Consider the following 23,685-nt stretch of genomic DNA (forward strand, 5'->3'; position numbering starts at 1 on the left):
CTACAAGTATTTACTGAGCTCCCACTGTGTGCTAGGCATTAAGAAGAATACAATGCTGAAGAAGCTCAGGGCCTACCCTGGAAAGCGCAGTCTGCTAGGGGAGACACATGCCCATGATGATAATACAGTAAGACCCAGACTAAAAACAGAGGCTCGAGGGCTGGAGGAACACAGAGGAGGGCGCAGCTAACTTTGTGGGAAGCCAAGCAGGCTTCACAGAGTAGGTAAGTGCAGTCATACTAACAGTATTGGAAACTATAGAACTGGCATTAGCAGCAGCAATTTGTTCAGCTGTATGTCCTATGTACCAGGTGCTCTACATTGCATGATCTCACTGAATCTTTACAGCAATGCTACGAGATAGCTATTCTCATTATCCTCATGTTATAGACGAGGACACTGAGGTTCAGAAGGACCAAGTGACTTGCCAGCAGGCACACAGTAGTAAGAGGGCAGAACTAGGCATGGAATCAGGTCTCTTTGACTTCAAAGCCCATCCCTGCTGGCGTGCCACTCCCATTTAGGGGTCTAAGAAGCAGATGAGGGGAGCACTCTACACCCTGGGGTGAACTGGTTGTGCAAGGCTGGATTATAAGAGGCAGCTCAATTCTGGGAGACGCACAGCAAATGTCTTTTGTTTGTCTAATCTGCACACTGATCTCACAGCCAGTTCCTCTCCATTCTCTTCTAGCTCTGCGCCCCAAGAATGTTCTTCAGAGTGGAAAAACACAAGACTTAATCAGGAGCTCAGCTCTAGGAGGTCCGCTAAGCCCCCGAGGTGCTTGGCCGCCCAGCTGAAGTGGCTCTCCCTGCCCCCCCTCAGCTGCTCTCAGAGTATCATCTCAAGTATTCCCTCCACCCCTTCCCCCTCTGCTGACTGTCCCTGAAATAGGGACATAGGAAAGCGAGAAACAGGAGATTACGGATATGGAAGGGAGTGAGGGGTGGAGGTGGGAAATGTTTCATCAGTTCCAGTGGGCAATGATCAAAAGGGTCACTGGGCATGCGCCACATGGGACAATAGGGGGCACTGAAGTCCTGAGAACCCTGCCCAAGGGCTGGAGTATCTCTGACCTCTGCCAGCCGGCTTTGTAGGGGGATCATCTGGGCACAATTCATTCCCACTCAGGGACCCAAGACATGTCGGGAGCCTCAAATCCACCCCCAAACACTTTCTGGGAAAATGTTGCTCCTCCTACAGAGATCCCAAAGTTTGGCCACATGACACAAAAGAGCCAAGGGGCAGTGATGGCAGAGGGCTAGACCGAGGGAGGAGGTGGGAAAGAGAAAGCGTGTTATATCATTCCCGCGCATCCTGGGCTCCCAGCTGGAAGTGATGGAGGAGGAGGGTGTGTGAAGTGGGAAGTACTTCTCTAGGCTCAAGAGGAGAGGAGAAAAAAACCCAAGAAGAGAATAAAGGCATAAAAAATGTCAGTATTCCCATGAGTCTGTTATTTTTATCTCCAAAAGACGGTGTTAGTTAGAATGACAGGGTCACTTGCTTCCCCTCTTCCTTAAACTGTTGTCATTTTATCCCTCCCCGCTCTAAAACACACAGCCCCTGCCAAGCCAGCTTCAGAGGGCTCCCGGGACCTCCCACAGTGCACTCCTTTGCAACTGGCATCAAAGTCTGTTCTGATAAGTATATGCAAGGATAACATTTCCAAGTGCTCCCCGACAGACTGCATTTGATTCTCACAACAGCCTTAAAGGGCGGTTATTATAAACCCCATTCGTGCTTTGGAGGAATTGACATACAGAAAGGTTAAACAAGTCACCCAGGTCCCTAACTCCATGTCCAAATCTTCCTAGGGAGCAGGGAGGACACAGCGCTGTGGCTGCCAGCCTCCCCCAGCCCCCCGGGGCAGCCTGTGCTCTGCCTCCTGGGTAAATGGCATCTGCTGGAAGCCAGCCAACCATGAAGGGCAGGAAATCATGGGGCCAGGCTCTGGCCCTCTTTCTGCTGCTCTTGGGAGACTGATGGCTATGACAAGCAGAAGGGTGTCGAGCAGAGCAGGGAGAAGGCAAACCCTCCAGCCACACTCCCAGGGGTGACAATTGTACATGTGGGCCCAGGGAGGAGACTCTGATGGATGCAGGACAGTGCTGCTGCTGAAACACAGACAGGCCCCTAAGGGGAGTCCGTGTAGCTCTCAGCCAGGAGAGCTCTGATGAGGTGCCCTCAGATGTCAGATGTCCCAGTCTCAGAAAACTCCAGCAAGAGATAATCTCAAGCTTCCTCTTGGGAGTTTGTTCCCAGATTCACTACCTTTATGGTCTTGTGTGCGCCTTAAATTCCTCTTGGTACATTTTAAAGTGTTTGATAATCCAACTGGCGTGAATTATTCTATTCTGGTCCCACTACATCCATTATACTGGGGAGGTTAGACGACACCTCCCTTCAGCCCGGCAAAACAGAGGCTGTCAGGACTCTACTCCTCCTCTGACAACATCCTGACGGGGCGAGGCTTCCTCCCATTTCAGGCTCCTACTGGACACTGAGCAAGAGCATCACCTGATCCTCTCTCAGGCCGGCCTTTGGTGATTCCCGCAAAAGGATGTGCAAACAATGGAAATGGCACTGCCCCCTCGGGAGAAGGGACAGGCTTGTGCCTGTGGGTCTTCTTGTGACCCTCCTGGTCACCGTGTGCTCTCACTGGGCCCAAATGCCTTTGTGGGAGCCAAACCCAAGACCTCGCAGATGGCCAACCAACTGAGCTGAGTCGAGTAACTGGGCCTATGCCCTGGTTCCTGGTCATGGTTTGAGCCATTCCAATAACAACATTCAATTTGAAGAACAGCAGTTTTAGTATTCAAGTCTACAACCTTGAGAGCTGTCAGAGCATGGGGTGGAAGTAGCGTGCAACAAGACCTCTCACTCCCTCCTCCTGCGCCCTCAATCTGAAATAAGTTTTCTCAGAGGCAGCCATAAGGCAAGGAGGAGACTGAGACCTCATCACTCTCATTTTCTGCCATGAAAATCACTAGTGGGGGGCAGCAGGATGGCAGTATGGTCTCCTCCACTTAGGCAAGAGGCTTCTTCCACCTCTTCCAATCCAGTTCCCATGACAATCGGCTGAGGTGGCTGAGGCTGTGGGGCTGGAGTCAAATTCAGAATTGAAAGGCCAGCACCCATTCCTCCTACCACGCAAGCCTGGGTCTCTGATGATGCAGCTTCATGCACCACAGCTTGTCTGGAAACTCTGGGGACTTTCGACACAGTTGTTCTGGTGGCAGGCAGGCTAAGCAATCCTGTGTGTGTATTTTATAGCAGCGAATCCCTACATTTCCCCCAAAACAATGCGTAACACACAGCATTCACATGCATGCCCCCCTCCCCTGGGCACACCCAATTCCAGGCACACTAGCTGAGGCCACCTCCCTCTTTCCCACTCAGAAAAGCATGGTGGAATGCCAGAGAGTGAGTGCTGAGTGACGTTATTACAGGGCAAACCCTGAATCCACTCAAATGTAGTTTTTCCAAGTGAAACACTGGCAAACTTTGGACTGTTGTAAGAAAGGACCAAGAACCCCTTCACAGCCAAATCAGTGTGGCTGAGAACTGCTGCTTTATTATAGCACAGGAAGTTTCCAGGCTTGAGGCTGAGCCTGCCCTAGGCTCAAGCAGGAGGCCAGGGTGATTGTCACTCTTGATCCACAAGGTAGTGAGAGGTAGTTTTGTCTGATATCTGGGATTGCTGAGGACTCTAAGCCCCTCTTTACTCTTAGCAAAGCAAACCGCAAGCCTGGAGGCTGCCTGGTGACTTAGGGAATTGAGCTGGGAAGGGATCTATGGGGCCCAATGTTCTGAGGTGACGAGGCGCTTCCAGACATGAGTACCAGTGATACCAGACATCACTTCTCTCTCAGCTCCCCTTCTTCTGCAGGCTGGGCACCCTTTCAGGTTTTCTCCTCATGACTAAGCCTGGTTTCCATCAAAACGCCCTACCTGCTTGAGAGGATAAGCAAGAATCTTTTTTGTTTTCATGCTTACAACGAGTCAAAGAGGATATAACTCCACCTACCACAACCCACACAGCCTTACTCCTGGGCCAGATTTGTCAAAGATGATGAGGGGCTTCTAATAACAAACAGATCTCGGGTGTCTGATGGGCAGGAAGTCAGGCGAGACGATGACTTGCTGCCCCGCTATGCGAATTTGTTGGCCAATTCATACGAGGTGGCAGCTGATGCTATAATGATAACTTAGGGGGCAGCGACAGCAGGAAAGGTTTCTAAAAATGGCTTTTATTACAAGGCTTTCCTGAATTTGGCTATACCCAGGCATTATGTCATTAGGAAAAACTGATGTCTCTCAATAGAAAAAAAGAAATCTGTTCCCAAAGCAGAGGCTTTCTGAAAGCTATTAGCTGTCTCCTTGAAATCACAACATTGAAGATTTCACAGCAACAGCATCAACACATTGTAAAGAAGCATGAGGAGTTGTTTGACTCTCTGCCTTCTCCATTACTCATTTCTCTAGTTGGGGAATGTGGGGGAGGAAAGGAAAGATGGCAAGTTGGTTTTCTTTTTTTTCTTTTGATTCATTCACACTTAATAAAGCAAAGCATAACCCTGAAACATAAAAATAATGTTTCTCTAATCACCAGAAAAATTGGAGGCTATATGTCATTTCTCTTCCCAGGGGCAGAGAGCTTGATTATCTGAGTACAGATTATCCTTGAGTCTCCGAAGCCAGGCAGCTTGTTCTCTGTAAATGTCACAGCATTGTTTTGGTCAGAGACAAAGACTGTTTGCCTCTCCAGCAGTTCCTTGGGGCTGCCTGGCCCAGAGCAGAGCAGCATCAAAGACAAGAGTGGAAGGAGAGGTCTGGATCCCCTGCTCCAGACTCTTCCGGAGTCAGCCTTTCCTTCCCTCAGTCTCGGGCTATCCATCTCTGTACCTCCGAGGCTTTGGAGCAGCCACCGCTAGGAGAGAGGAGCTGTTTTGGTTCTGGATTCTTTCTCACAAGTAGATGAGACTCAGATAACCAAGAGTTGACAACACTAAGATGGTCAGAAAGTTGAACCCTGTGCTCCCACTCACGTTCATGGTTCCGTTGATCTCTGCCACCGACTCATCATCTGTAGGGAACTGGTAGATCTGGACCCCATTGCTGACAAGCTCGCTGGTGATTTTGATTTTAAACTTTGTTAGCTCGCTCTTCGAAATGGCATCGGATTTGGCAATGATAGGGATGATGTTCACCTGGCAAGGGAAGAGCAAAGTGGGATCATTGTTGGTAATCTGCAACTGACAACGGCATGACCCAGGACTTCCACCAGCTGCCAGAGGGAGCAGCTCGACCCAGTGATCTAGGACTGGCCACCCCTGGGGCCAAGTAACAATATAATAAACAATGAGTGCTTACTATGTGCTAGGCACTGAACTAAGTGCTTTACATGGATTAACACAATTAATTCCGACAACAACCCTCCCAGGAGGTATTATTGCCACTGTTTTACCAATGAGAAATTGGGGCACAAAGAGGTTAAGTAACTTGTCCAAGGCCACAGATCAGGTAAGCAGCAGAACGGGATCCAAGTTTGGCCTTATTCCTAAGTCCATAGTCTTAACCATGAGCTGTCTACCAGCTCAGACCCAAATTGATGAGCTGTGTGATATCTGAATATCAAGGTCACTGCTTGGGTGATTCGAAGGGGAAAGATGACAGTTGGGAATCTTTGGTTGACAAGGGGAGAAGTGGCCACCCCTTTCTAACAGTAAACTGTCCCAACCCATCCAGTGCTGGCTCGCCCCAGCCAGTGTGAGAGGGACCCACATGGGCGATGGAGGGAGGGGAGGCAGGGCAGAGCTCGGTGAAGATGCACACCTGGTCCCCTTTCTGGCAGCAAACACTGATGAACCAACCAGTTAGGCAAAGAAGACCCTCTCAGTTACCAACTTGATCTGAGACTTATGCAGAAAGAGTTATACTGCCTGAGTCTCATGATGAATTTCTGCGTAAAGAAAGTAGCCATAAATGTCCAATTTCAGCCAGCAGGAGAAAGGCCTAATGCCACTCCAAAGTTCAACCCCACCTGAACCCTGATCCTTGAAATTCCTCCAAGAAGGGACAAAGCTTTTACTGCCAGAAGGTAAAGAAACTTGAAATGCACGGGCTTAGTGAGACAGAGCACACCTAAGCTCGGGTTCATGCAGAGAGCACAGTTGCTCCTGCCAGCAGACTGCAACGGGGTGGCGTGGATGGTGCTCGGGCCCTGAAAGGAGCTCCAGGCTTGGAAGACAGATTCTACCTCCTTCGTGCTTTGCCTTAAGAGTGCCTCTAAAGGCTGCCCTCTCAGCTTCAGGTGCTAGGTCAAAGAAAGATGAAGGCTGGACCTTGGAGTCACCTCTCTTCAAGTCTGTGGGGGGTGGGGGTCAAAGCCCTTGCCAAGGTGGAGCAGCAGGCAGAGGCCATTCTCCTTGTCGCTTTTCACCACGTACCTACCACTGGCACACTATAAACATATGCCAAAGCCTGCGTGCCTCACTCAACCCGCCTACCAGGCCGCCAGCCACACGGCTCTCTGCCGCCCTATACAGGGCATGCAGGGCTCAGCAACATTTCCAGAACAGCCGTTACTCATGGGCTGCAAAAAATGAAAAATTCCTTCTATTTTGACTATAGCTGAAATTCGGTTTTTATAGTGGATGTGCTGCTAAATAACTGCATATAAATTAGATTTTTGTAAAGTAAACTACGTTGGAGTCAAAGAGCTCAGTCCAAATCCCAGATCCATTACAAGTGGTCTGACCTTGAGCAAGCTACTTGCCTGCACCTCAGTTTCCTCATGTGTAAAATGGTAACAATGAAAGTATCCACCACACTGCATTATTGGAAGGATGAAACAAAATAATGCATAGAAAGGACTCATCATAGTGCCAGACACATACAAAATGTTAGGGGAAAAAATGTACTAATAATTGGGCTTTTTTTTTTTTTTTTTTGAAGGGGAAGATTTGTCCTAAGCTAACATCTGTTGCCAATCTTCCTCCCTTTTTCTTCCTTCCCCCCGCCCCCCACAAAGTCCCAGTACATAGCTGTGTATAGTTCTAAGTTCTTCTGGTTCTTCTACGTGGGCCACTGCCACAGCACGGCTACTGACAGACGACTGGTGTGGTTCCATACCTGGGAACTGAACCGGGGCCACCGAAGTGGAGGGTGCTGAACTTTAACCGCTAGGTCATCAGGGCTGGCTCAGTAATTGGGCTTTTTAAAGAATTCTGTGGTCTATTCTTTTGTACAGCAAATAATCCTTTAACATGAAGAATCATTATCAAATTTATATCTGGTGTGGGACTTGGATTTTTCAGTTTCTTTTAAAGCAGGACATGCCTGATTCCCACAGGCGTCTTTCTTGGACATGGAGGCAATATAACATGGTGCCACAGATCTGAGCTTGAATCTAGGCTCTGCCAGTAGCTAGCTATATGACAACGGGCAAATCACTTAACCACTCAGAGCCTCAGTTTTCTGTTCTGTAACATGGGAGATAATGATAGTGTTTGCCTTATGGGGTTGCTGTGAGGATTCAATGAGATACTCCATGAAGTGTTTAGCACAGTGATGGCATATAGTGAGAGTTTAACAAATGTTAGCTGCTATTACAAAAATTATTATTGGGGCCAGCCCTGTGGCCAAGTGGTTAAGTTTGTGCGATCCTCTTCAGCAGCCCAGGGTTTCACGGGTTCGGATCCTGGGTGCGGACATGGCACTACTCATCAGGCCATGTGAGGAGGCGTCCCACATACCACAACTAGAAGGACCTACAACTAAAATATACAACTATGTATATTTTGGGGCTTTGGGGAAAAGAAGAAAAAAAAGAGAAGATTGGCAACAGATGTTAGCTCAGGTGCTAATCTTAAAAATAAATTTATCATTGATATTAGGGTCAGCCCAGTGGCATAGTGGTTAAGTTCATGCACTCTGCTTTGGTGGCCCGGGGTTCGAAGGTTCAGATGCTGAGCACGGACCTAGCACTGCTAGTCAAGCCATGCTGTAGCAGCATCCCATATACAAAAAAGAAGATGGGCACAGATGTTAGCTCAGGCCAATCTTCCTCACACATACACACATAAAATTATTATTGATAATAAGAATAATAACTTTCAAAGTCAAGTTTACACACCTGATTCTAGCAGTTAATATTCGAACAAAGAAAAGACACCTTTCCATTGCCAAGGCCTGAGCGCCTAGACCTGAACAGCCACCCTGATTGCATCCACCCTTATTCCCAAGACGGAGCAGGGCAGAAAGACAGCTCAGGGCAAAACCTTGCCCGGTGCTGGAAAAACAAAACGTTTGACGCAGGTGTTGGATCAACAACACCATCCTTATGGAGGGCCAAGGAATGAAGGAGAGGATGAGGATGCCCCAAATGCTCTCCTGGAATCTGACATCTCCTTTGCACAAGAGACCAGAAAGAGTGCGTCCAGCTTGCCCAGCCTCCCGCCCGCTCTCCCCCTTGCCTCTGTACCTTACTGTCCAGCTTCTTCATCGTCACTAGGTCCAGAGACTTCAGTGAATGACCCGTGGGGGCGATGAAATACAAGCAGGCGTGGATGCGGGAGTCGTGGTAGGTGTGCAGTACCCTGCGGATCTTCAGCTCCTCCTGCAGGTAGGCCTCGAACTGGGCATCAATGAATTCCATGATGGGCTTGTAGCTAAACGGGAGAGTGTGGAAATGGCCAGAGCATTTCAAAAACTGGGATTTTGATACAGTCCCTTTTAGAAGTTTAAAATGCCCTCAGTAATCTGACTCTGCCCCATCCAGCTGGATTTCTCCATCTCCCCTCAGTGGGTCTCCAATCTTGTCAGGCTGGCCACCTCCTTGGTCCCCACATGAGCCAAACTTATGCCCATCAGTGCGCCTTCACTCTGGGATGTCCATTTCTCTCTTCTCATCCCAATCCTGCCCTCCCAGACCTCAGGGCCCAGTTGAATGCCTACCTCCTCCATATGGCCTTCCCCAATTATGCCAGAAATCCTTTCTATGACCCAGGAGCATAAAAAAGAATTATGCTATTGGATCGCTTACTGTCACTTCACAAGGACTGGTGTTCCCTCAAATAAACTGCATCCTTCTGCAGGGCACGGTCTGTGAATGGCACTTCTCTATTCCCCCTGGGGCCCCGATACAGTGTGGAGCCCACTGGCAGCACCTGTGCACGGGCTGATTGTCCTCCAGGCCGGGCCCATGTCTTTTTGCTTCCTGTGTCTCCCCCCAGTGCCTAGGATGGGAGCCAGGGACCCAGTGGTGGCCAAGACTTCTTGACCCACTGCTGGGGAATCTCGTCAGAACACTGGGTTCTGCTCAGTCTTGCTGGGCTCAACGGCGCTCCTCACTTGGCTCCTCCAAAGTCCAGGTATTTTTCCTGTTCTCATTTCCTCCAAGGTTGTGACTTTAAAATCTAAGTATTCAGGCAAAATTTGGTAAAGATACTCCCCCTACACCGTCCATGTACACATGTACACATGCAGCGCAGCTCTCTGAGTCTCCACGCCCAGCTCTCCTCTGCAGCCCCAAGTCTTGCTAGGGCGTCTTAAACAAGAGTCAGTCCTCTGCTCCTCCCTGTCCTGGGAAACTTCTCTTCTCGGCCATTCTTGCCGCCCCTGCAGCTTCTTTCTGCTCTAACTAGGTCAGTTTAGCTTCAGCCGTGCCTCTGTTCTCATCTCCTTGTCTGTTCGCTGCCTCTCCATCCGGGGCTTCCTCCCTTCAAGCTAGAAGAGGTTTATTATCTGGCCCAGGGGCCGTGAGTTTGCAGATACCACTGCCAGAAGGGAAGATGATCAAAAGAGGAGCAGGGCCCAGCCACTGCCTCCCACCTGCAGCAGCCCCCAACTTAGGCCTTTTTGAAAGATCCCCCTAGTAGAGAAGGGAAAATAGCTTTTAAAAAATGAATCACAGAATCCTATATTCTGAGACCTACATACAGAGGAGAGATCCAGGTGCAGGGTATCTCTGCAACCCCAGAGAAAAATCCAAAAATACGGTCCTTTCTTTCTTTCTTTGATCCCTCTGAGCCAAATATTGTTCTGAAGGGTAATAGCATTAAATAATCTCTTGGTTGCAGAGATCCTTAGAAGGTTCCTGAAGAATTAGGAGTGAGGGAGGAGGATGCATCTCTTAGGTTAATCTAATTAATTTTTGGATGATTGGCTCATTTGAATTATCTAATCAAGGCACTGCTTCATTTTTTTCTCCATTACTTAACTTTTTTTTTTTGGTGAGGAAGATTGGCCCTGAGCTAACATCTGTGCCAATCTTCCTCTATTTTTGTATGTGGGATGCTGCCACAGCATGGCTTAATGAGAGGTATGTAGGTCCACACCTGGGATCAAAACCCTTAAACCCTGGGCCACTGAAGCAGAGTGTGCAAACTGAACTACTACACCACCAGGCCGGCCCCAACCTTTTTTACTTTATTTTTCATTCTGCAAAAGAAATCAAAGGAGGAAAGAGAAGAGGACATTTTTAGCTTTTTGTTGCCCCCTGAATCTCTAGTGATACCCTGGGCCTATCTTTCTGCTGCTGCCTTTGGCTCTTAGGGTCTCTGAAGAGGTGCATGGATCAGACCAGCCAAACCAGCCAATCAACCAACAGGATTTCATGTAGACTAATCCTAAATGGGTGAGTCATCTTTGTCTTATTCATCTTTGTGTCCTCAGTATCCAGTACGGTATCTGGAATACAGTAAGAGTTTCACCCCCACTCCCAATGGCTCATCTTCCCACGGTGGCCATCTCCTCCACCACACTCTGTTGCATTCGCTGGATTCCAGTCCACGATAAGCAAAAGCCCTTACTCCTATAGTCAACCTTCTCACAAAATGCCTCCTTCCTCTAAGTGATATCTGACTCTCCCTCATATCCTTCTCAACTGGGAATTTCTACATCTCTCACACCCGAGTTCCATGGAGGGGTAGAGAGGACAACTTTCTTCTTAGCTCATTATTCCCTGGCTTGCTATGATCTCTTAAATCTCCTACAAAACCCAGTTCCAGCATACTCTCCTGTTCCTCATCACTACTGTTTATCTTTTACTTTTCAGAGCAGGAGTTCCTAACCTGGGGTCCACGGACCTCCAGGGGGTCTATGGATAGAACTCATAGGACGCATGAACTTGGATATAAAAAAGCCACATCTTTTTCACTAAGCTTGAACTGAGGTTTAGCAGTTTCTTCAGGTACGAACATAGGTAACAATCTACAGGAATTTTATCAGTACCTGTGCTTTCACAACCAACAGAAATCACCAATATTTTTGTAATTTCCTATTACAGTTGTTGCAAATATCTCAAAATATCATTTACTTGTCACAACTTCTAAATTTTGATAGTTATTACACCTGCATATAAATATTACTATTTTAGGAATTAATAGAGAAGGACATGGATTGCTAAATAGCAATTTTAAAATATTTCTGTAACTGTATTTTTAGTATAATTGGTGTATTTTAGGCATTTAAAAATTTTATTCTGAGAATGAGCCCATAGGCCTCACTAGATTGCTAAGGGGGCCAAAGGCGCATACAACCCCTGGTCTACACACTACCTCCTATTCATTTCAGATAGTGATACATACTATGAAGACAATCAAATAGGATAATGGGATAAAAAGTGACTGAGAGTTCAGCTACTTTAAATACAGTGATCAGGGAGGGAAGGCTTCTCGGAGGATGTGACATTTGAGCTGCAAGGATAAGAATGAGAGTCATGGAGAATCTGGGGGAAGAGAATTCCAGACAGAGGAATAACAAGTGTAATGGTCCTGAGGCAGAAATGAGCTTGACAAGTTTGAGCACTAGGAGGAAGGCAAGGGAGCTGGGAGTTGGTGAATGAAGGAAGAACAATAAACTAGCCACAATTGCCAAATTTGGAAACAACCCAAATGTCCGACAACCGGAGACTGGATAAACAAAAGGTGGAATATTACTCAGTCATTAAAAGGAAGAAAAGTTGGATACTTGCTGCCACATGGATGAACTTTGAAAACACCATAAGTGAAGCCAAACACGAAAGGATAAATATTGTATGATCCCACTTATATGAGGTACCTAGAATAGTCAAGTCATAGAGAAAGAATATAGAATAGTGGTTACCAGGGGCGGAAGGGAGTGGGGAATTGGAAGTTACTATTTAATGTGTTTCCTTCTGGGGTGATAAGAGTGTTTTGGAACTAGACAGAGCGGGTGTTCACACAACATTGTGAATGTATTCAATGCCACCGAATTGTTCACTTTAAAATAGTTAATTTTATGTTACATGAATTTCACCTCAATAAAAACAAGAATAAGAGATGAAGCAAGTGAGGTAGCAGGGGACAGATCACGCAGGGTCTTGCGGGCAAGGTATAAAGGGGTTTTCACTGTGAATAGCGTCCTCTGTTCCATACCGTTTTCTAATTGGTTCTTGTTGGTTGATAAGAAGTCTATGGCTCTCTGCATGTTTATTTTGAAACTGGCCACTTTACCGAAATATTTTTTTTCCTTAAAGACTGGCACCTGAGCTAACATCTGTTGCCAATCTTCTTATTCTTCCCCCCAAAGCCCCCCAGTACAGAGTTGTATATTCTAGTTGAGAGTGCCTCTGGTTGTGGCATGTGGGTGCCACCTCAGCATGGCCTGATGAGCAGTGCCATGTCCGCGCCCAGGATCCGAACCAGCGACTCGCTGGGCCGCCGAAGCAGAGTGGGTGAACTTAACCACTCGGCAACAGGGCCAGCCCCCAAAGGATTATTCATTAAAATTGTTTTCCAGTTGATTACTTTGGGTTTCCTAAACAGCCATAATAAAGAAAAATAATTATTTTACGTCTCAGTAAACACTTTTCAATTGTCATCTCTCTTGATCATGCTGACCAGTCCCTTCTTGAAACACTGTCCTTTGGCTTCACTGCCACCAATATCTCCTACCTCTATAACTCTTCCTTCTCATTTGCCTTACCTTAAATTCTTGGCTGGGCTCTGAGGTTCCATCCTGGACCATCTTCTGTTGTCATCCTACACATTACAGGTGCATTATCCCTGAGCGGTCTCACTCACTCCCACCACCTCAGTTATCACCGTCTTCCTATCACACTTCCTGGACCCCTGGAGGTCATCCTAGTCTCCTTCGTCTCCCATGCGCCAGTCCTCTGTGCAAACACAGCCATCAGAGGCTCTCTTGCTGGAAACCCACAAGCACACATTAAGCTTGTAATTATTAATCAGTCAATTAATAAACTAATTAGTAATATTTTTTTCTTATATTGCTGGCATGGACTTATGAACCATATATTTTTTCATCCTACAAAGACTGTTCTATCTTTCTATTTAGAGACAAGGAAACCACAGAGTTATAACAGATAATAAAATATCTATTCCCTGATATATTAGTCAGGGTTCTCAAGACAAGGACTGGCCACAGACACTGTAGTTGAACACAACCACGCCAACTTCCCGCCTCACTCCCTCTCCTCTAAAAATGAATCAACCCTTCTGTTTCCCTCTAGTCTCTGAGGATGATGGGTCCCTCATCCTGTTCAAGGCCCATCGCCCCTTGGGCACTTGATCTCATTCCTTTCAGGCTCTTTGAGAATCTCTCTCTTCTATCAGCTCCTCACCTCCTGCAGACTCCTTCCCCTTAACCTGCAAGCATGCATAAGTCTTCCCTCGTCTCAAAAAAGAGAGCTTTCCTCAACCCAATCTTCCTCAACCACACATTTCTCCCCAACTACTACCCTATGTCTTTTCTTCCCTTAGCAATCAAGTTTGTCTTCGGCACCTACCACAGGGCCTGGCATGTAATAGGTGCTCAATAAATATTTAATGGCTGGATGGAGATTTTGTTGAAAGAATAATCAACTCATTTATCTACTTATTTTTTACTTCTCATTCACTCCTCAACACACTGTAGACTCTTTTCTACCCTCACAAGCATCGTAGTTAACACATGCAATGGATACTTTTGGTTTTGAATGAGAACTTAGAGGTATTTTCTTTATTTTATTTTTCCCATCAATGTATATGTCATTCATTCATTCATTCATTCAACAAATGTGTACTGAATACCCACTATACGCCAGCTGGCTAACTTTTACTCGTCCTACAAGACTTCAAGCCTTAGCACAGCTGTCCCTGATCACCTCCTCTCCCCTTTCAATAACCTCCACCCTACACTCCCACCACCAGGCTCGACCGATTGCTACCCTTCCTGTTCCCACAGTCCCCCTCCACATGCCTCTGTTATTGTACTTACCGCACTACCTAGAATTTGTAAACGGATTTGTCCCCTCCACTAAACTGCAAGCTCCTTAACTAAAGACTGTGCCTTATTTCTTAGTATCCCTGGCACTTCAGCTGTACCTGGCACACAGCAGACGTTTAGTATTTATAAACTTGACTAGATCCCCCACGTCAATCTGGTTACTATCACTTGTGGATTTTGTTTCTCGGACATCTGCCCCCTCCTCTCTATCCTCGAAGCTTCTATTCCTGTTCAAGCCCCCATCATCTCCCCCTTCTTCAAAAACGTCACCCATGACCTCCTTGCCTCCCTCTGGACACTGCTTTCTCTCTTTTCCAGCTCAGAAAAGCTTCTCAAGTCAGTAGTCTACACCCACTTTATCTGCTTCCTTTTTAAAAACATCATTCTTTTAAAATTTAGTTTTAATTATGCCAGTAATAGATGTACTTATTCTCCCCTCCTCAGAAAGAACTAGAATTTTCAGTTTGCTGATTTTCGCTGCAGACCTTTTCTGTGCATTTATACAAATAACGAGAGAGGGGGAGAAATGTTTATTGTTTTATTGGGAAGGGGCAGATTTACAGAGATGGCATCATGATCTGTGGATCACTCCACAGCTTCTTTTTCTCACTTAACAACATGTCCTTGTGAACCCATACAGCTCTGCCTCGTTCTCTTACACTGCCAAATGCAATTCCATTGTATGGCTGTACTACAGCTCATTTAGTTGCTCTGTTGGTAGAAATTTAGGCTGTTTAAAAATTTTTTTTATTCCATAACCAAAGTTGCAATGAACATCCCTTCCATATGCTTTTCATGAACATATGCAATTGTTTCTCTAGGCGGTATACCTAAAAGTGGAACCACCGGATCCTAAGGTATCCACATTTTCAATTTTAATAGATACCACCAAATTCGCCCTCTAAAAAATCTCTTATCAATTTACACTCCCAGCGACATGAATGAAATTACCTGGTCTTAGTGGATGTTATATTTTCATCTTTTATTTTTACAAATCTGATGGATGAAAATATATTTCATTGTTTCATTTTGCATTTCCCTAATCACTGGTGAAGTTGAATGCGCATCATTTCATATATTGCTTGGCCATTCCTATTTCCCCTTCTGTCAATTACCTGTCTATTTCTCATTCAATTGTAGGAGCTCTTTTTACATTTTAGAGAAATCCTTTGTCTGTTATATAGGTTACAAATATTTTCCCCCATCTGTAGTTTGTTTTTACTTTTGTTTATGGTATCTTTCAATATACAAAGCTTTTTTTTATTTTAATGAATTTAAATCTGTGTTTTCTTCTATGACTTTTGGATTTTGTGTCATGACTACAAAAGGCTTCTCTGCCCCCCAAGTTATAAAAATATTCTCATATATTTTCTCTTTATATTTTTAGAATTTGTTTTTAATCCAACTGGAATCTATTTTTGTGAATGATGTTCGTGTGGGAGGGTCTCATTTTATTTTTTCCTAATGGATGGCCTATTTTCCCAGCACATTTTCTTGAATAGTTCATTCTTTCCCTCACCGACTTACAAATGCTAAATTCCCATATAAATATGAATTTTATCTTGAGCTCACTTTTCTGTTCTATTGCTCTTTTTGCTATTCCGATGCCTTTACTTACCTCCGATTCCCTCATGGCAGTCCAGCTTCCACCTACAATTTCCCTGGAATTATTATTCCTAAGTGCATTATTAGTGACTTTCATGTTGCCAAGCCCAATGGATATTTTTCAGTTCTTATCTTCCTGGACACCATTTATCATTTCCTCCCATATGCTACATGAGACAACACTCCCTTGAATTTCTTCTAACAATAAAAGTCATGATCATAACAATATCTTCTGTTCCTTAGTTACTCTGTGCCAGGCACTGTTGAAGCATTTCATAGCGCACATATGTCAAGTATGCCCCACCACAATCCTCCAAGGTAGATATTAGTATTATCATCATCCCCACTTTATAGGTAAGAAAACTGAAGCATAGAGAATTCAAGTATCTTGTTGTAGTGTAAGCCCTGGCACTTGGTTTTTCTTTTTCCTAATGCAAGTGCCGGATTTAAGCTTTGGTTATGGAGGCACCCACTTCAAAGATGGCTAACTCAAATAAACCCATTACCAGCCACACAAAGACAAAGAGCCAGGCCACATTCTCCCCTCAGGCTCCTTTGTTTCAGAAATCTTGATTGATCTCCATAGCTGACCATTTGGGCCCTGATTTTTTCCCTTCCACACTCTGAATTCCAGCTCTTATGTTTTAAATTCATCAATAAAGAGTGAGCCTGCGAAACCCTAGGCCACCACACTCAACCCCAATAAAAGCAGAACCCCAGGCCCATGTGCTCTCTCTTTTTCTCTACTCATGACCTTGCTGTGTGGCCCCAGGCGGGCCATGTGCTTTCCAGGACCTGTGAATAATAAACCTTTTGTTCCCCAGGGTTTCCTGATGGTTATTGCTGAGGGCATCTTGCAATTACAATAAGAACCACAAGGGCTGGTTCAGCCACAACATTGGTTGTCGATAGGCTAAGACCACCACAAAACACTTGTCCAAGATCCCTGGGCTAATAAGTAGACAAGATGGGATTTGAACCCAGGTCTGTCTGAGGCCAAAGCCTACGTTCCCAAGCACGGCCCTTTCTAGCCTGTCCTTCTCAGTCTCCTTCTTGGGTTCTTCTTGCTCCAGCATCTTTTAAATGGTGATTTTCCCAGGGTACAGCCTTAGTCATTGCTCTTCCCCGTTTACCCACGCACCCTGGGTAAAGCAGGGCATTCTGATGGTATTTCAAGGCAGCTGCACTACATATCTAGGCCCAAATGGCCCTGTCAGTATGGAGAAAACACTGCTTTTTTATTACAGATCCCTAGAGCTTACTCCACCCCTGCTCTCCAACCCAATTTCTGGGAGGCTTTTCACTTCTACTTATTTGAGTTGGTATTATTTGATTTTGTATGAGTATGTATCATATTTATAATCAGGAAAAACAACAAAGACATTAAAAATGTAGTGGAAGGAGATTAGCCTCTAAGGGGCCATATCAGTTCAGTCCTCCCAAACCACCATTACCAAGGCATTTTCCAATGGTAGATATGTTGAATGTACACTACTGAGACTCGGGAGGAATTTAATTGAGGAGATCTCAGGCAATCTGCAGCTGATATGAAGCACTCATATTGTGACCAACATCCCCTGTCCCAGGGTCTAATTATTCTCAACCAAACAAGATTAGCACAATAAGCAAGCGAATAAAAAGCAGAGTTGTCCTTCATCTAGAATTCCAAATGGAAAGCAGAATCCAGTTCCATTATTAAGAGGTTCAATATATTTATTCATTATAGGGAAATGAGAATGGCTGTAGTAACTTTAAGGGAGAAATAGGAGAATTTGGAAGTTGATCTAAGAAGTAGGAGAGTCCTCAAAGGATGAGCAGACACCGCTCAAAATGATGAATGGCCTTTTCTGAGACAAGCAGGCATGTGTGACAAACATGTGACTTCTAGTTAAATGAAGATGCTGCCCGACCCCAGCCCCTCCCTGGCCCCAGCCCCCATCACATCCTCATCTCTGAGCCTCACCCTGCTCTCCACTCACACAACATTCTCTAACCCCCATGGTCTCTCCTCCTACCTCTCTGCTTAGTCCTGCTCAGTCTCTTTTCAGGATGTCTTTCCTCCATCTGCCGACTTCACATCCCAAGGTTTTTGTCTTTAGCCCCTTGTTCATCTCGCTCAACTCCCATCCCCGGGTAATCTTACATATGTCCACGGTTGGAACATATCGCCTATACCTTGATAACCCAAATCTATATTTCCAGCCCAGACCTCTCCTGACCTCTAACCCTGTATATTCAGCTGCCTACCACTGAGGGTCATCATGTCTCTCTCAATGGTTCACAGACAGCTCAAACTCAACATGTCCAAAACAGAGGCGATTCCTCTAAAAGTTGGTTCTATTACATTACCTCTCTTACTGAATGCCACCACCATCTGTCCACTCTCCAAAGCCAGAAATCTGGGCCTCATTCTAGATTATTCTTTTGTCTTCACATCCCCACACCAAGTCTCTACCAAGTCCTGTTGATTCTACCTACTCGATGTTTATCAAATCTATCTCCTCTTCCCTAGCTCCATACCTGATTTACCTCTAGGCCTTGATCTAATTGGTCCAATAGTCTCCTAATTGGTCTTCCCATTCTCCAGTCTACCTCCATACTATCTCAAAGTATCTTCGTCAAAGGCCAATCGGACATCAGTCTACTTCTTAAAACCTTTCAATGGCTCCACATCTGCGCATTCTATCAATCCCTCCACGATCTGGCTCCTGCTTACCTCTTCAGCTTCATCTCCCCTACTTTTCCCCCAACTCATGCCAAGCACTAGCCTAGGGGCACACCCAGGTATTGTGGGGCCTTAGGCGTGTGTGACTTGAAGGCCCTCCAAGATAGGTAATTCAATATGATGACTAAAAATTAGTTACAGGGCCTTGGAAGGGGCCTGTGCAAGTGAGAGCCCTGAAGCTTAAGCTTCGTTAGCTTCACAGTAACTCTGCCTCTGAACTAGCCAGAGAGAGCACGCTGCAGTTCCCCAGAACATACCATAATCATCCACATCTCTTTGCCTTTGTACAGCGGTTCTCCTGCCTGGAACGCCCTTCCCTTCCTTCCCTTGTCTGTCTGGCAAAATAGTTCATCCTGCAGGGGCCAGGTCAGGGGACACCTCTTCTGTGAAGGCCTCCCTGACCTCCCCACATGGAAGTGACTGTTCTCTCCTTCGTATTCTCATTGTAACTTGTCCTTTACCTCTTTGTACCCTGTCCTTTACAGAGCATATCACACTTGATGGAACTGATTTGCTTAAAACCGGTCTTCACAAGGGCAGAGATAAAGTCATTCCTTTGTAGATTGTCAGAGCACAGGCGTACCTGGCACAAGGCAGGAGCTCAATGGAAAGGAGACCTCACCCTTGTATATCAGGAAGACAGCCTTCTTTTGGCAAAGCATGTGGAGTAGGACAGTTGCTGTAGACAGGGGCCCTGGGTGGAGGCGGGGCTTGTGAGGTATCTGCTGCCTGCCCACACCATTCTGAGAAGAGGTCCAGGCAGGACCCTCGTGGTGGGCCCCTCCCTGTGGCCTCCCACCAGCCTTTCTACCCTGCTGCCTTCCTTACCTGTCCTCCTTGTTGATCTGGTCCCCAAAGCCCACCGTGCTAACAATTGTGAGCTTTAGCCCCACGTTGCTCTCTTGGAGGTCATAGGTATTGGACCGGAGCTGGACACCCGGCTGTGTGTGAGTGGCCGGCTCTCCTTCAAACTTGGTGTTGAACAGGGTGTCCATGAGGGTAGACTTGCCCAAACCTGTCTCTCCTGAAAAGCAAAAAGATAAATTATGGTCCATTCGTACAATCACCATGCAGCTGTCACACATCATAGTTCAGGTGCATATTTATTGACATGGGAAAACGTACACGATAAGACACTAAGTGAGGAGCGTATAGAACTCTCCGGACTGTTTCATCTCAGTTAAGTGAGAAAGACTGAAAGGAACTGCACCCGTGTATTAGCAGTAGTCATCTCAGAATAGTAGAATTGGGGCAATTTTCCTTTTATTCTTCATATTTTTTGTGTTACTTGAAAAGTGAGCATGCATTGCTTTTATAGTCAGGAAAAGAAACTACGTTACAGGCACTGACGGAGAGGCAGCGTTATGCCTAGAAGAAGACTGGTAGGAAACACAGTATCTCTGGTTGTCTCTGGGCGGTGGGGTTATGTGTGGTTTTCATTTCTTTATGCTTTTCTGTATTTTCCAAGTTTTCTGCGAGGAACATGCATAGCTTTTGTAATAAAAATTAATGGGCTATTTTAAATTTTAAAAGAAAGGGACAGCAGGCCCCCTGTCAAATAAATATCCTCTCCTCTGATCCCCACCTCACTCCCTGCCAGGCCCAGACAGAGCTCTGCAGATGCCAGGATGCGTATCCCAGTGGGGAGACCATTTTTAGCTAATGAGGAGGGAATTTAGCAGGCCACCAATTACTCTTCCCCTTAAATTTCAAACAAACCAGTCATTTGTTTGTTTAGCTAACAGGCTACAGGATACTAATAAATTAAACCACTGGAATTTTGAAAATTGACCTTCACCCCGGGGAGACAGTGGAGGAAGGGCTGTGAGGGACTGGTAAAGGTTTTTGAGATTATTCCTGGGAGACCCAAGGGATGTCAAGCCACTGCCAGGAGCCAAGGAGTCTTCAGGGAATGGGACTTGGGAGGGAAATTGGTGGCATGGGAGTCAAGCAAGAATCTGATATGAGGCCACAAACTGGGCTGAGCACTACAGACGCTTATAATCTCCATGGATCCAGACTGTATTTCGTCCCCACCCCCACCCCAAGTGATTCAGAAATACCAGGAATAGAAGATGCAGCAGCTAAGTACCCTGGACCGCCCTTTGAAGACCGAGGCTACCCTGCTGTTCTGCTATCATCATCCCTCTTCCCCTCTCCCAACCCTTGAGATGTGAGCATTGACATGTCTTCCCAGTCAGGAATGGGTTGGCACTGGGCAAATCCTGGCCTGGCAAACCCCGCTTTGTGACCGACAGCACACATCGGGCAAGGCATCCAGGGCTAAGGTTAGAGCTGCAGAACACATTACTACAGTCTGTCTCCCCTCCAGCCTCTGGATGTGTCTGGCTTTGCATCTTCCATGCCTTTTTTATCCCGAATAATGAGCTATGGATGCAGAAGGTGATTTTTAAAATATCTGTCTATGATGAGAGCTTTCTGCGCATGGAGAGATTGCTGAGAGAGAGAGAACAAGGAACACATTCAACTCAGCCTGGCTACTCCCCGCCCCCACCCCCCACCCCCTGCCCAATTTCATAGCCAGGTCTGATTAACATGGTTGATTGCCAGGGTGCAGAGAAGTGGCTCCTCACACAGATCATGTTTCCAGCCAAGGTCTGCTATACCTATTAGCAGCAAAGATTCTCCCAGAAGAGGCCCCCATTTTCCTCCCTAAAGGAACAGGAAGTATTTGGGTCCCAAAAAAAATTTGGTGAGGTAGGGCCTTTGCCGTGGGAGGTGGCAGACTTGGCCGAGCGAGGGAATGTATCACCCTCCCCTCGCCCACAGTGGGAGGGCAGCTCGACTGCAAACGGGGCCAGCACCGCTGAGGCGGGAGCACAAGGGTGGCCCCCTCACCCTAACTCACCTTCCCTCTGGGTGCTGAGGTTCGGGCTACATTTTAGCCTGCCTTTGTATGTGCCTAAGGAGTTTTCCGAGTACATTCCCACCTCCACCCCCTCTTCTGTTCTGTGAGCTCCTTGCCCAATGCCCCGTGGCTCCTAGAAAGTGGTGGGCTGTCTCTGCGGCACCCAGAGCTAGCTCCTTGCCTCCCTGAGCCTAAGAATTCTCAGAGAGCAGGGGATGGGGCATCTTTCTGTGCTCCTCTGAGGGCCCAACACGAGGGTCACACAGAGGCCTCAGGAGCTGTACTATGAGAGAGGGGCCCCGCCCTGTTTGCACAGCTGGAGAAATGGAGGCCAGGCATCAGGGCAGGGCACGGCCAGGCAGCAGAAAAAATGACCACGCGGATGCCTGCCAGCACAAACGGGCTGTGGAAATTAGATGCCCGATGATGAATGTCTGGAAGGAAAGAACCCGTGGGTGTCTAGGGAATCGTGATAAATGCAGCACGAGAAGAGGGCAGAAAATCCAGCAGGCTCCTCCCGTGGCTATCGAGGGCTCCCGTTCCAGTTTTCCATCAATGTGGAGCCTGGGGGACAGAGGGTGACCTCTCTCAACGGCTGGCACAGACCCAGCCTGAGCCTAGGATGCTGTCTCCCCTCACGCTGCCTTGGGCCCAGTATTGAGTTGGTGGTGGGGTGAGGGAGGGGGCAGCACATGTGGCCTAACTCGAATCAGGTCAGCAGATTCCACACCCCTGCAGGAAGGTGGGGACTTGGCAATTAGATTCCAGCAGGAAACCTGAGGAGTCCCGAGGGGTCAATTTCCCTCTTCTCTTCACTCCTCATAGTGGACAGCGGGGTTTCTTAACCCTTTGAAAGTCATCTCCACCAGCCGAGAAGGTTTCATCTCACTTTGCTTAATGTAGATAGTATTCTGGAAACACCAGAGGTTTTTTTTGTTTTTTTTTTTTTAAGATTTTATTTTTCCTTTTTCTCCCCAAAGCCCCCCAGTACACAGTTGGCTATTTTTAGTTGCGGGCCCTTCTAGTTGTGGCATGTGGGACGCCACCTCAGCATGGCCTGACGAGCGGTGCCATGTCCAGGCCCAGGATCCGAACCAGCGAAACCCTGGGCGGCCGAAGCGGGGCGCATGAACTTAACCACTCCGCCACGGGGCTGGCCCCTGGAAACATCAGAGTTTTAAAAAAATAATTTCATTTTAAGACATGTAACATGAATTATGCTTTTTCAAACTACACTCCCTAGGATAGTCCAGTGTTGACCTCTCCACTCTGAGATAAACACCACTGTAAGAAAGAAAAGCTTAGTCCTTTTCCTCATTTGCTGTTAACATTAGCATCCTCTGGCACCTTGTGCAATTAAGTCCTTGCAAGTGATGAAATGCAAAGTCTCAGTCAGGTTATCACTAAATGACTGTGTGACCTGAGCCATGCTCTTTGCCCTCTCTGAGCCGCAGTCTCCTTTTCCACAAAGTGAGCAGGTTAGAGTAATAAGAATAACTATCGCTCCTGGAGCACTTACGATGTGCCAGGCATCACTGTAAATACTTCACATATATTTCCTTATTTATTCCCCACAATAAGCCTGTGAGGGAGAAACTACTATTTGTCCTTAATTTACAGATGGGTTAACCAAAGCACTTCCTAGCTGTGTGAATGTGCCCCAGCTCCTCAGCCTCTCTGCACCTTACCTTCATCATCTACAAAGTGTGGACAAAGTATCTGGTCCAGGGTCACAAAGTAGTGAGTGGCAGAGCCAGCATTTGAATCCAGGCAGTCTGATGCTAGAGCCCATGCTTGTCACCAATATGCTCTGGTGCATCCCATAAGTGTGATCTGTTGGTTCATTCGGTCATTCAACAACTATTTACAAAGCCTCTAATAGGAGCCAGGCACGCTTTTAGGGGCCGGGATACAGCAATGAACAAGATAGCCACATGGAGCTCACAATCGCATGGAGCTAAAGTCGCTTCCGGCTCCAAATGTTGGAATAAACCAAGAGAAACATCTCTCAGTTCAACAAGGAGGTGTCCAAACGGAAACTCTCCAGGAACTCCAGTTGGCCAAGGGAGCCTATGGACAGGGACAGGTCCTGTCTGGCTCTGTGACCTTGCCCTCTTCTCCTTCCTGATGTTGTAGAGGCCTGGCCAACAGTTGTGTGCTGGAGCCAGCTCGCCCTGCTTCCTACAGCTCTTCCCAAGCCCATGTGCGGTGACGTCATGCTGGCAGCTTAAAACC

General features: G+C 46.7%; 1 protein-coding gene across 18 annotated transcripts in view; it reads right to left on the minus strand.

Annotated features, from left to right (window-relative positions):
- Window positions 1–23,685, minus strand: part of SEPTIN6 (septin 6) — a 62,599-nt gene that overhangs the window by 20,950 nt on the left and 17,964 nt on the right. For all 18 annotated transcript variants that reach the window (XM_070503191.1, XM_070503194.1, XM_070503197.1 and 15 more), the window contains 3 exons: window positions 19,410–19,605; window positions 8,484–8,670; window positions 5,047–5,208 (listed from right to left, as the gene is read on the minus strand). In XM_070503191.1, the coding sequence (XP_070359292.1) occupies window positions 5,047–5,208; window positions 8,484–8,670; window positions 19,410–19,605 (545 nt within the window). The remainder of the gene's footprint in view (window positions 1–5,046; window positions 5,209–8,483; window positions 8,671–19,409; window positions 19,606–23,685) is intronic.

The sequence above is a fragment of the Equus asinus genome, chromosome X (genome assembly GCF_041296235.1).
Source record: "Equus asinus isolate D_3611 breed Donkey chromosome X, EquAss-T2T_v2, whole genome shotgun sequence".
Classification (NCBI taxonomy): Eukaryota; Metazoa; Chordata; class Mammalia; order Perissodactyla; family Equidae; genus Equus; species Equus asinus.